Genomic DNA, 12,804 nt, shown 5'->3' with positions numbered 1-12,804 from the left:
ATCACCTGAGCAGAAAACAAGAATCTGAGGCTTACCCCACTGAGCCACCCAGGCGCCCATCGTGTGGCTTAATTCTAATGAGGAGTGAGGGAAGAAAGATTGTAAGTGAGCAAAAGCATAGACAAGATAATTTGAGATTATGGTACATGTTAAGGAGAAAAAAATAGTGCCCAGGGTTAATGACTAGGGGGAAGGACTACTTTAGAAGGTGATCTAAGAAGATCCCTTAGAAGATGTGATATTTGAGCTGAAACCTCACTGATGAGAAGGAACCAGCTATGCAAAGATCTGGGGGAAGAGCGCTCCAGCAGAGAAGATAGAAAGTGGAAAGACCCTGGGCCGAAAATAAGCCTGGACCATTCAGGGAGCAGCAAGAAAGCCAGTGTGTCTGGAACAGAGAGAACGGAGGCTGGAGTGATAGGAGATGAAGGAGGGGAGGAGGGCAGATCCTGTGTTCTCTTGAAAGTTTAAGGGAGGAGCCCAGATTCCTTTTTAATTTACAAGAGAAGCCATTGGAAGTTTTTGAGCAAAGGAATGATGTGATCTGACTTCTACGTGGACAGGATCACTCTGGCTGTTGCCCGAAGACTCAACTAAAGAAGGGCAGGAGTGGGAACTGGGAGTCCAGTTCGGAGGCTCCTGCAGACCCCCACGTGAGAGGCGATGAAAGCCTGGCTAGAGTGGTGGCAGGTATCCTATTCAAGATACGTTTTGGAGGGGCGCCTGGGTGGCGCAGTCGGTTAAGCGTCCGACTTCAGCCAGGTCACGATCTCGCGGTCTGTGAGTTCGAGCCCCGCGTCAGGCTCTGGGCTGATGGCTCGGAGCCTGGAGCCTGTTTCCGATTCTGTGTCTCCCTCTGTCTCTGCCCCTCCCCCGTTCATGCTCTGTCTCTCTCTGTCCCAAAAATAAATTAAAAACGTTGGAAAAAAAAAATTAAAAAAAATTAAAAAAAAAAGATACGTTTTGGAAATAAAACCTACAGACCCCGTTGCTGAATTGGACGTTGCCTGGGACGTTGCATGGATGGAAACTGTCATGCATCGCTGGTGAGAGTACAGATGAGCAGAACCACTTTGGGAAATTGTTTGGTCATACATCCTAAAGCGGAACACGCACATACCTATCTTCCCAGCAATTCTACCCCCAAGTATGTGCCCTGCCAAAGCACTTGTATGAATAAGTAAGATTTAACACATTTGAATACACAATATCCTACTTCTCGTTATGCAATGTCTCGACACATTTCTAATTGCATCATTAATCGCTGTACTAGGTAAACCAGGTAATGCCCCAAAGAAATGGCTGCCCCTGGTCACCAAAAGACATTTACAAGAACGTTTCTAGTGGCATTATTCCTAGGAGCCTCAAATTGGGCTATTAACGAAATGCCCATTAACCATAAAACGGATAAATAAAATGGGCAAATAAAAAAATAAATGGATAAAAAACATAGCACAACATCCTTACAGTAGAAAACTATACAGCAGCGTGAATGAACAACCTATAATTCACAAACAATATAGACGAATGATCGCAAATGTAACCTTGAGCATAAGAAGCCAGACACAAGAGTGCATACCACAAAACACTATTTAAATAAAGTAAGAACTAGTCAAAATCTATGTAAGCTCTTAGAACAAGGGTGGTAACTCTTGGTGTGGAGCAGTAGCGATGGCAAGGGGGAATGACAGGGGCTCTCGCGGTGCCGCTGACGTTTTGTTTCTTGATCTGGATGTCTGTTACACAGTTGTGTTCAGTATGTGAAAGTGTATGTTGAAATGTACCCTTATGACATGTGGACTTGTCCGTATGTCTACTGTATTAGAGCCATGGTTCTCAACGTGGTAGTGTTGCCCATTAAGGAACGCCTGCAATGTTCAGAGACATGTTTGATCGTCACAACTGGAGAGGGGTGTTACTGAACATCAAGTGGGTAGATGCCACTTGTGCCATCCAGGCTTGCCCTAAGTCGGCCACACGTTCCCCATCTCCTCCCTGCACATCACATCTCCACACCCCCACACTGGGACATGAGGCGGGGAGATGTGGACTGACCCTGAGTGGGCCTGCCATCTGTCCACGATCCCGCTACCTCCTGGAGGAAGACACCAAACAGCCTATAGCGTCCCCCACAATCAAAAAAAAAAAAAAATCTGACCCCAAATGTCAAGAGTGCCCAGGTTGAGAAACTTACTAGAATGAGGAGTTTAACAGATACCTAGATTTTAGGACCGACCGGGTTCTAAGACTGACTGAAAGCAGGTGATGTCTTTATCAAGGTAGTGATGACTAACACAGAGGCATGTTCAGAAGGTGGAGCCAAAGAGTTCATTTGGACCCGTTAGGTTGAGAAGACTGTCAGGCACCTAAGGAGCATGCGGAGTCAGCCCTTGAACATAGGAATCTGGAGTTCAGGATAGAGGTTAAAGCTAGGGATATAAACTTGAGAGTCTTTAGTAGAGAGATACAAAGCTGTAGGGCTGGGCGAGATCACAGGGAATGAGTGTACACAGAGAAGTCCAAGGACTGAGTGCAAGGGCGTGCTGTCATCTAGAGGTCACAAAGAGGAAAATCCACCAGTGAGGTTGGGAGGAGACGCAGGAAGGGGTGACCCAGAAATTGAGTGAAGAAAAATTTCAGGAACAAGGGCATTACCAACTGTGTCGAACGAGCTGAGAGATGCGTAGGATGAGCACAGAGTGCCCATGGCACCTGGCTACAGGAAACGCATAGGTGGCTTTGAAAGGAAAGATTTCAGAGGTGTGCAAGTCAGGCTGGAAAGGGTTGCAGAGAGAATGGAAATTGAGGAAGTGGAGACCGTGAGTGGAGACTGTACTTTGGGAAGTTTTACTATGGGTGGGGGCGAGAGGTAGAGAAATGGAACTGTATTGAGAGAGAGAGAGGTTCAGAGGGGCTTTAAACAAGCCTTCTGAGGGAATGTCTGTATGCCCATGGGAATGGGTCATTTCTCAGTAAGAAATGGATGAGGTGGGGGGCGCCTGGCTGGCCCAGTCGATAGAAGATACAACGCTTGATCTCGGTGTTGTAAGTTCAAGCCCCACGTTGGGTATAGAGATTATTCCAAAATAAAATCTTAAAAAAAATGGATGAGGTGGGTGTGAGTCCACCCAAAGGAATCTCAGGAGGACGCTCCCACTTGGGCCCAAGTTCGGAAGGCAATTCAATCTGAACAAGCCCATCGCCTCCACTCACCTGCCCCAACCCTTCAGTCCAGTCCCTCTCTGTCCTGTGGCATCCTCAGCCTGGCACTCCGACCTTCTCTCATCTAGTCCAGACCAACGTTCCTACCTCAACCGTTCCAGAATCCTCTCTGCTCCCCTCTCATCTACCCCCTAAAGCCACACACAAGAGTTCTGAGCCATTTGTACTTCCCCCAAACGCCCCCCCCCCACTTTTTCTCCTCTCCCAGCATTTGCCCCAAGAGCCTACAGTCAAATCCCACTGTGGCCGCTCACTGGCTATGGGACTTCAGGTGGGTTGTGTAATTCTGTGTGCCTCAGTTTCTTCATTTGTACGACGGGGGGAGGGGAGAGGGCAATAATACCTATAAGGTAAGAGTAGTACCTGTCTGCTAGGGTTGTTGTAAGGATTAGCTGTGGCAACACACATAAAGCACATGGAACCGTGTCTGGCAGAGTCAGTGTGCCCGGGGTGGCTACCACCATCATGTCTGTGATCCACATTTCACTTATCCCCCGCCTGACCTCGGCACACTGAGGTTTTGCCAGGTTCTCACTACTGGGACCATGCTGCAATCAATGTCCTTCTAGCTGCCGTTTTGTGCACACGCTGTGTGAGAGTTAGAGTAGGCCCATTTTTAGGTGTAATGGTTTGTGGTAGATTACCCTGTAAGAAGACAGTTCCACCTGCACGGGAAGAATCTCTTGCTCATGTTTCCAGATTCAATTCAAGTTCAGATGTCATCTTGGCTGAGGAACGTTCCCCGCCTTCAACCACAACATACAGAATCACAGAGATGCGCCATTATTCTGGAATAAAGGACCACAAGTTGCACACTCTCCAAGGGTGATCCCACCCCCACCCCGCAAAGAATCATCCTGGTAACTGAGTGGGACTCTCTGGGGACAGAGCCTGGAGTCTGCATTTTAAGCAAGTCCTGAGGGCACTCATGGCCCTGCAGCTGGAGGACCCTGAGAGGTCCTTGAGGAGAGAAACATAGTCCAACTCATCTCTCCTTCCCCAGGGCCCAGCACACAGCCTGGCTCCATGCAGGGGCTCAATAAATGTTTGATGAATGAATAATAGGTTGGCCATTTCCCCAGCTGTAAAATAGGAGTAATCACATTATATCTTCTTAATAGGAAGGATGAATGTTAACATTTATGAAGTGCTTAGAACACTACCTGGCACACAGGAGGCACCCTATCATTTACATACACACATGCACACATACATACGTAAAGAAATCTGCTCCTCAAGGTTAAAGAATTCAAGTTTATTAAAAATATTCCCACAAAAGAGGAGGGTGGGAAGAGAAGGGCCCAGCCCACCTCGCCTCCTCCTTGTCCTCCAGAACAGACCCACCAGTTTGTATCCGGCAAACTGGCTCCTTCCCCATTGGGATGGTCCCCAGGGGACCCACTCTGCAGTGCTGAAGCAGGATGGGGAGCCCTAATCCTCGGGGCACTGCAGGAGGTCAAAGGTCACGTAGCCCACTTGGTCCACCTGGTTCACCTCGTTCCGAGAGCTCACACGCCAATAGAAGCGGTCCTGGCAGAAGTAAGCTTTCTCTGCAGGGGAAAGACAAGCCCAAGATGGGTGATTCCAACCCTCCCACAAACACACACAGAGACAGGAGCAAGATCTCTACGATCGTCCCTCTTGCCCTTTCTAGATCTTTCATACGACGCCTCCATCTCCCCCACAGAGATGCCGGAGGGCAGAACACCTCCATGTCCAAAGCACCTTGGACACAGAGCCTGGCACACAGCACGTGCTCAGAACAATTCACTCAACGTTCATTCATTCACTCGTTCATTCATTTCATCAAATATTTATAGCGCTAAGCACTGTTATACAGCAGAGAGAAAAACTGCAGGCATGATCTCAGTTCTGCTGCTGTTTACGCTCTAGTGGGGTAAGAGAGATGATTAACAAGCAAACACTTAATAAATGAGACTGTGGCAACGTAGAAAGCTATGAAGGAAATAAAAGCAAGTCAGTGAATACAGAACAAGGGTCAGAGACGGCCTCTTTGAAAAGGTAGCCTAAGTACTGAGACCTGAAGGGCAAAAGGGAGGCAGCCCAGTGACACTCTGAGGGAAAACCTCCAGGCAGAGGGACCAGCTGGCACAAAGGCCCTAAGCTTGGTGTGACCTTGACTTTGCTGTGTTTAGAGCAGCCAGAGGCCGGTGTGGGTGGTGTGGAGCCGAGGAAATGACAGGAGAGTGTTGGGAGGGTCTGAGGAGCAGATCAGATCCCCATAGTTTTCTTTTGTTTGTTTGTTTTTACCTTGGAATGGGTCTGGAGTCTCCCCCCAAGACCATGGCCCTCTACTCCTAACCACTCCCTACTCCTAGAGAATATCGTAATGGTATTGAACAACCAGTATGGCTTGAACCAGGGTGTTTGCAAGGGAGATGGTGAGAAGTGAACATTTTGGTAGTGGAGTCAACAGAACTTGTCGGCTGATTGCATGTGAGTGGTGTGAAAGACAAGGAAAACCCCAGCTAGCGTCCCCATTTTACAGATGAGGAAACAGGTTCTGTGAGCAGCAGTGACTTTCCCAAAGACGCAGAGAAATGAAGTGCCTTTTTTATCACTGTATCTCCAGTGTCAACGGAATGCCTGGCATATTATAACACTTGATAAATATTGTCTAATAGAGGAATGAGCCTCCATGCAAACCACTGTTCTGTATTGGGGGGGGGGGGCGGTAAACCTCCAGCTGGGAGGTGGGTGGGTAGGAAATCTGGGTTCTAATTCTGTGTCCCTTTATGATCTGGGAAAGGTCCCTGCCTCTATGGGGAATGTACCCAGGGGATTTTTTTTTCTCCCTCAGAATTTGACTAATCACTGAGGCAGGCAAGTGTGGGAAGTGTCCCGGGGAGGGACCTGACCCCCATCAGCAGCCCTCACCTTGGTACTGAAAGATGTCGTGCGTGTTCAAGGGCACGCCGGGGAACATCTGCTCCACCTGGCCGGCGCTCTTGGGATCCACGGTCTGCGTCTTCACGTCGAACCTGCAGGAAGGCGGTGAAGAGACAGGTGCTGAGCCGGAGGGCGGGCGGACGGCGCCCGGGGTCCCCCTGCCGGCGGTCGCCGAGACTCTCACCTCCAGAAGCGCTGCCTGCTGAAGAGCAGCACCTTACCCCCGCTGCGCGGGAGGGCCCCAGTGATTTGGGCCACCTCCGGGTCTAGGCCCAGCTTGTCCAGACGCCTTGGGCCGAGCACCGACGCGCCTGTGTACACCCACACCTGGCGCCCTGCGGGGGAGGAGAGCCACATCGGTCTGGGGGCAGGGAGTGGTCACACATTGTCCTTGAATGTCAAGAGGAAGAACCCAGCGAGGCCTTTCCGCGCCCGACCTGCCGGCAATCTGGGTGCCCAAGGAGCAGAACCCACCGCTCCGTCGGACGGCGCACGAGGACGGTGAAGAGCTGCTCAATTGCACCCGCCAGAAGGGGGCGCCTGTTCCTAATCCCCATAAAATGTTTCACGGATTTTACTCGATCTGCTGGTCTTCCTAGATCCACAAGGATGAGGAGGGCGGGGGCGGGGGAGGAGAAAGGAGGAAACTAACCAGAGAAGAAGAAAGTCTTCTTGCTCAGCGGGTCCTCAAAGGCGGAGTCCAGCTTGCGGGGCAACGCAGGCCACTTGCTGGTGATAAGGAAGGGGCCCCGCACCCGGCGTCCTGGGTTCTCAGAGAACTGCCAGTACTTCCTGGGAATGAGAGAAGGGACCAGGGGGCCACTGAACTTTGCACCGAAGGCCAGTGGGTGGAGAGGAGCAGGCAGGGCCCTCCTCTGAGTCCCCTCCCCCAGCCACATATCCCTGCCCCCTCACCCATCCTTGAAGAAATGCAGAAGATTCCCGATCTCCGCAACAGCGTCGAAAATGTTCACGTTGCATACATCTTCTGCTGGATCCAAAGAGACTGTAGGGGCCTCAGAAGGGCCAGCAGTGGGCGGACCCGTGGGGCCAGCTGAAGGGGGGCCTGTGGGGCCAGCAGTGGGGCGCTCTGGGGGGCGGGTGGTGGGAGGCCCCGTAGTGCAGACCGTGGGCTGGGATTCAGGTGTGGTGGTGGTTGGAGGCCGTGGTTCAGGTTCAGGGCGAGGACCTAAAGAGAGACACTGGATGAGACCTATTGCTACATACACCTGTGCTGGTGGAACGAATGTTCCCCAAAACGCATCAGTGAGGCCCCTGGCACTCACTGTCTTCACTTTAGATGTTGGAGCCTACCTTCCCCCAATCACAGGCTGGCTTTTTTTTCATACATTCACCTTCCATTCCGATCATGCTTATCTAATCCCTGGGCTATGTCAGGTCCCGGCCAGGCCCTATGAACACAAGACATGCAGGAGCTCTCCCCCTCTCCAGGCTAGTGGGAAAGAACTGGGTTTTGAGCACTCAAACTGAGTGGCAAACTTAGTGCTAAGAGCTTTATAAAATTACATTAGCTCATTTGACTTAAAAAAAAACATCAAATAGATTCTTCAATATTCCCATTTTTAAAATGAGGGAATAGGGGCGCCTGGGTGGCGCAGTCGGTTAAGCGTCCGACTTCAGCCAGGTCACGATCTCGCGGTCCGTAGTTCGAGCCCCGCGTCAGGCTCTGGGCTGATGGCTCAGAGCCTGGAGCCTGTTTCCGATTCTGTGTCTCCCTCTCTCTCTGACCCTCCCCCGTTCATGCTCTGTCTCTCTCTGTCCCAAAAATAAAAATAAAAAACGTTGAAAAAAAAAAATTAAAAAAAAAAAAAAAAATGAGGGAATAATACTAATGATCATAGTGATGATAACAATACAAATATTAAACACTTACACGGTGCTTACGATATGTCAGACAATATTGGAACTCACTTAAACCTCCTCACAACCCGATGAGGCAGGTAACATTATTAGCCCCATTTCACAGGTGAGAAAATTGAGGGGTGAAGTCACGTACCACAGGTCACCTAGCCTGGAAGTGGCTGCACTGGCTTTTGAACCCACATCTGTCTCACTCTAGAATCTGGGCTCTTTATCATCTTCTCCAAGCACTGACCCGACAGCAATTGGACCCACTGACCCCAGGCTCTTTCGCAGATAAATGTTGAGGGGTCCCCACTTCGCTGATCCCCATTTCCCCATTCTCGGTACAAGAGCAAAGGCACCGCCCTTCCTTCCATCCCTGCCCAATAACCTCACCGTACAGATGCTGGATGCCTTTCACGTCGTCCTCATGCAGGGGGGGGCCCTCCGTGAAGCTGTACATGGGGTACATGAGTGCCTCTGGCACCGATGAGTGATCTAAACCCAGAGCATGGCCGAATTCATGGGCTGCCACAAGGAACAAGCTGTATCCTGGAGGGAAAAGGGACCTTGAGATGTGAGCCCAGCCGAGCTCCCAGCCCTGGCCATCCCTCCCCCAACACTGCTGCCCCCAACCTTGGAACCCTGACCACCTTGGTCCGGGCAGAAGCCCCACTTCTTGTCTCTGTCGAAGTTCGAGGTGGTGGCGCACCAGAGGTGCCCATCTCCGCGGCCCTCCCTGGTGCATGTTGAGTACTCCTTGCCCAGGAAGATGAAGGGAAAGACACACAGCTCCCCAGCGGAGTTGCCACCGGTCACTGTAGAGTCAGCTGGAGAGACAAAGGGTGCTGGGTGAACCAGGTGAGTGGGCCCAATAAGGGGCCAGAGGCTGGTGGAACAGGAGCTAGATAATCCTGGTGTCCTATTTTATTTACTTACTTACTAATTTATTTATGAGAGAGAGAGAGAGAGAACGCGCGCGCGCACGAGTGGGGGAGGGGCAGAGGGGGCGGGAGAGGGAGTGTGAGAGAGAGAGAGAGAGTGAATCTTAAGCAAGCTCCATGCCCAGCTGGGGGTTGGAGGCCACGGGGTTCCATCCCATGACCCTGGGATCATGACCTGAGACAAAATGAAGTCGGCTGCTCAGCCGACTGAGTAACCCGGGCGCGCCCCCTGGTGTCCTTTTTATAAAAGCCTAGGGTGCTGGGGGCACAGCTGAGACCCGGCTAGGCTGGTGGGCAGGGCCCGGGGACCTGAGACTAAGGGAGAGGAAGCTGTCTGGGCTGAAAGGCCAAGGCACAGGGATGCGGCGGGGCGGGGGGCAAGTGGAAGTCAGGGGGAGGGGCTGTGATCGCGGGCGGAGAAACGGTGATCCTGAGGACCAACGAAGAGTGGAGAGACACGCTGATGGGTGGGGGAGCCACGTTTCGGGGACCAGGGCGGAACGAGGGGGCGAGGCTGAGTCTGGTAGGCGGGGCAGAGGTACCTCGGGTTGGGCAGAACCCATAGAGCTTGTCCTGGTCGTAGTTGGCCGTAGTGGCGCACCAGCGGTAGCCGTCTGAGCGACCCTCGGTGGTGCAGGCGGAGTAGGAGCGGCCCTCGAAGGTGAACGGAAACACGCAGGGCTTGCCTTCTCCATTGCCGTCCCAGGTGTAGAGTCCTGAGGAAGCCCATACAATTACGGGGAGGGGAGGACGGGGGGGGGGGGGCGGGGGGAGGACGTCGCGAGTTTATTGACCCACAGACCATCGGTTGTACTCCATTCCTCCTCTCCCCGTTTCACAGATGAGAAACTGGGCCCAGAAAACAGGAGGGTCACTTGCAGGCCACACAGCGCTAGTGGCCGAGCAGGGATTAAAACCTAGGACCCTCGAGGGTGGTGGGAGCCCCTCACCCCCGTCGCGACCCCGCACTCACTCTCGCTGGGGCAGAAGCCGAACCGGCGGTCGGTGTCGTAGTCGGCGGTGGTGCTGCACCAGAGCATGTCGTCGGAGCGGCCGTCCGTGGTGCAGGCCGAGTAGGAGCGGCCCTCGAAGGTGAAAGGGAAGTGGCAGGCGGCGCCACCTGCGTTTCCGAAGTAGGTGGGAACCACTGCAGGAGAAGGGGCACCGGGTCAGGGCGGCTGGCGATGGGCGTGAGAAGAGAAGGGAATGCGAGCCGGGGCGGTTCGGGATCTCACCTACGCCCTTGCCCAGAGACCACAATTCCTCATCGTCGAAGTGGGCGTCTCCCTGAATGCCTGGGCCGGGAGGAAAGGCGTGTGCCAGGAGCCCGTGTTTCCCATCGAAGGGGTACCCATCTCCGTGCTCTAGAGAAGCAGGTGCAGGAGGAGGGGGTTGGCCGAGAGCAGTCGTGCAGACCGTGCGCTGCCCTGAGCGTGGGCTGAGGTCCCGCCTACAGCAGCTGTCCGAGCCCTGCGTCCCCGCGCTGCGCCGTGTCGGGCAGGAGGGGGCGCATAAAGCCAGAGGCGGCCAGGGCTGCAGGGACAGGCGAGACCAAGCGGGGTCCAGTGGCCGCTCTCCTCTCTCCGCGGCCCTCCCTCCGCTGTCCCCGTCCGAGACCCTCCCGGCCTCCCTCTTCTCGCTTTCTCACCCCTGACACCAAACTGGATGACGATGTCTGCCTCGAAGCCGTACACGCGCGTGAAGGTGAGCGGCGTCACTGCGCTCCAGGCCGCGAAGGCGCGGGCAAAGGCGTCGTCGATCACGTCGCGCGGCAAGTCTTCCGAGTAGTTTTGGATCCTACAGGTGAAAGGCAAGAGGGTAGAGGTCCGAAGTGAGTCCGGAGCCGGGGCGGTAGCGACACCCGGTGTCTCAGCGACTTCAGCAAGCACGATGTTCCCTGCGTTCCACATTTTCACCTACAAGGTACTTTCAGACGCATTTTTCTCTTGGGACACTCACAGGGGCCCTAGCAGGAAGACTCAGATTGCGAGGCCCACTTCCCTGAAGGGGAAACAGAGGGCTCAGAGGCGGAGCCACCTGCCCCAGGCTGCACATCGAAACCTAGGGGTCTGTCTGAGGGACGAATTCGCCGCTGCCGGCCGGCCGGGGGTCTGGCCCTCCCGTCCCCCTCCCCCACCTTCTCGGGGGCCCTGCCGCGCACCAGTACGTGATGTTGTGGTGATGCCACTTGAGGTCGCCCTCAAAGGTCTGGAATTTGCCCAGGTCTGGGACGCCGCAGCGCGGGGTTCGTATGGCCTCCAGGGTGGTTCTGTCCAGTTCGCCAGTCTCAGGCAGAGCCAGGCGCCTCTGGAGAAGCCGCAGTCCCCGACTCAAGGACTGCTGGTCGTTGCTTATCTCTGCCACATGAGTATAGCCATAGCGATACAGATATTCCTGTGGATGGAAGGGCAGAGATACTCCAGAGCCCTGACTCTTACCCGGCCCTAACGGGCCAGGATTCCATCCTCCAGGCACTCGGGGACTATCAGCTCTCCAGGACTTGGTACCCTGTGCTTATGCCTACCCACTAACTCCCTCCCCTGTAGACATCCTCATCTCCTTCCCACCCCTGCATGCCCCTGGCCCAGCCTACCTCAGGGCCTCCTAGCCTTTACCCCTCCCTGTTCACCCCACTCCAGAACCCTCCAAAGCATCATCACCCCCATCATGTCCCATTACCCACCTAGGAAACCCTTATTAGCCATTCCTGGCCATCACCCATCCAGAGCCTCCACAGGACCCCTGAGGGCCTGATCCCAGATACCTCTGTCCTCCAGGCATGACCATCACCCTCAACTTGCCCGACAGAATCTCCTCTGAAGCCTCACGCCCTCCCTGAGACTCCTGGCCAGCCCTCCCTAACTACATGCAGGGGTATTAGCCTACCTCTGCCAGCTGCCTGTCAGTGAGATTAGTTCGCACGTCTCCTGGGAAGACCACAACGGTGGGCTTGCCTGGTCTGGGAGCGGCGGTGCAGCAGCCCAGCACCAGGAGCGCCAGGACCAGGGGCTGCCTGGGGCTCATGGTGAGGGTGGCGGTGTCTAGGTGCAGCTGTCCTTGTGGGGGCTTTAAGCAGGCGCTATTAACTGAATCAGTAACCCCGCCCCTCCCTGGCAGGCGGGGGCTGACTCAGGGGATGAGGTGTGTTTGGGGGGGGGGCAGCCCCAGCATGAGCAGGCAAAGGGCTTACACCACCGCCTCCTGTCCCCACTGCCCACAGTCCCATTGCCAAGTCAGGCAGGACCCCAGACCCACAGGAAACCACAGGCCCGCAGGGGAAGGGTTGGGTTTTGCAAAATGCAGAGCTTAGGAGAACTGAATGAAAGCAAGGAAGGGAGGCTGGAGGGCTCCCTGAGCTCTGTGCCTGAAGGCCCCAAGCGGTCAGCCTAAGGGAAGGGGATGAAAGATTCCCCGAGGCCTCTTCCTGAACCCAGAGATTTCCCCCTTCCCAGTCACACCCCATCTATGGGCCCCTCCCCACACTGCTAGGCTCTGTCCTCTCCTCCCTTGAAGCCTTTCTCAAGGGGGACGGTGGGGGGCTTCCTCTCCCTGCCTCACCTAGGGACGGAAGGAGCAGCAGGAATTGGGGAATTGCGGGATTCCCCCAGGGCACCCCCTCCCCCTCCCCCCGCCCCCCTCCGCGGTCTTCCACAGGCTGAGTCTTTCAGGACAGTAAAGGGGGAAGTTTAGGGCATCTGGAAGCCAGCACACAGGCCTCACTCTCTTCCTTCAGGGCCTAGGGCAAATGTCCTACCACTCTGAATTTGTTTCCTCAGCTATAAAAAAGGACCCTTTGGGGACCCCTGGGTGGCTCAGTCGGTTAAGCGTCCGACTTCAGCTCAGGTCACAATCTCGCGATCTCGCG

General features: G+C 54.3%; 1 protein-coding gene across 1 annotated transcript; it reads right to left on the bottom strand.

Moving 5' to 3' along the window:
• Window positions 1-4,458: 4,458 nt before the first annotated feature.
• MMP9 (matrix metallopeptidase 9) lies at window positions 4,459-12,264 on the bottom strand. The gene is made up of 13 exons (XM_058685816.1): window positions 11,826-12,264; window positions 11,101-11,333; window positions 10,588-10,736; window positions 10,175-10,303; window positions 9,913-10,086; window positions 9,482-9,655; window positions 8,649-8,825; window positions 8,392-8,547; window positions 7,048-7,321; window positions 6,785-6,924; window positions 6,317-6,467; window positions 6,121-6,224; window positions 4,459-4,772 (listed from the first exon to the last, which is right to left on the bottom strand). The coding sequence occupies exons 1-13, from the start codon at window positions 11,961-11,963 to the stop codon at window positions 4,654-4,656; spliced, it is 2,118 nt and encodes a 705-aa protein (XP_058541799.1). The 5' UTR covers window positions 11,964-12,264; the 3' UTR covers window positions 4,459-4,653.
• Window positions 12,265-12,804: the final 540 nt, after the last annotated feature.

Source organism: Neofelis nebulosa, chromosome 9 (genome assembly GCF_028018385.1).
Source record: "Neofelis nebulosa isolate mNeoNeb1 chromosome 9, mNeoNeb1.pri, whole genome shotgun sequence".
NCBI lineage: Eukaryota > Metazoa > Chordata > Mammalia > Carnivora > Felidae > Neofelis > Neofelis nebulosa.
Note: the sequence above shows the minus strand (reverse complement) of the source record. Positions and strands in the feature narration are given on the sequence as shown.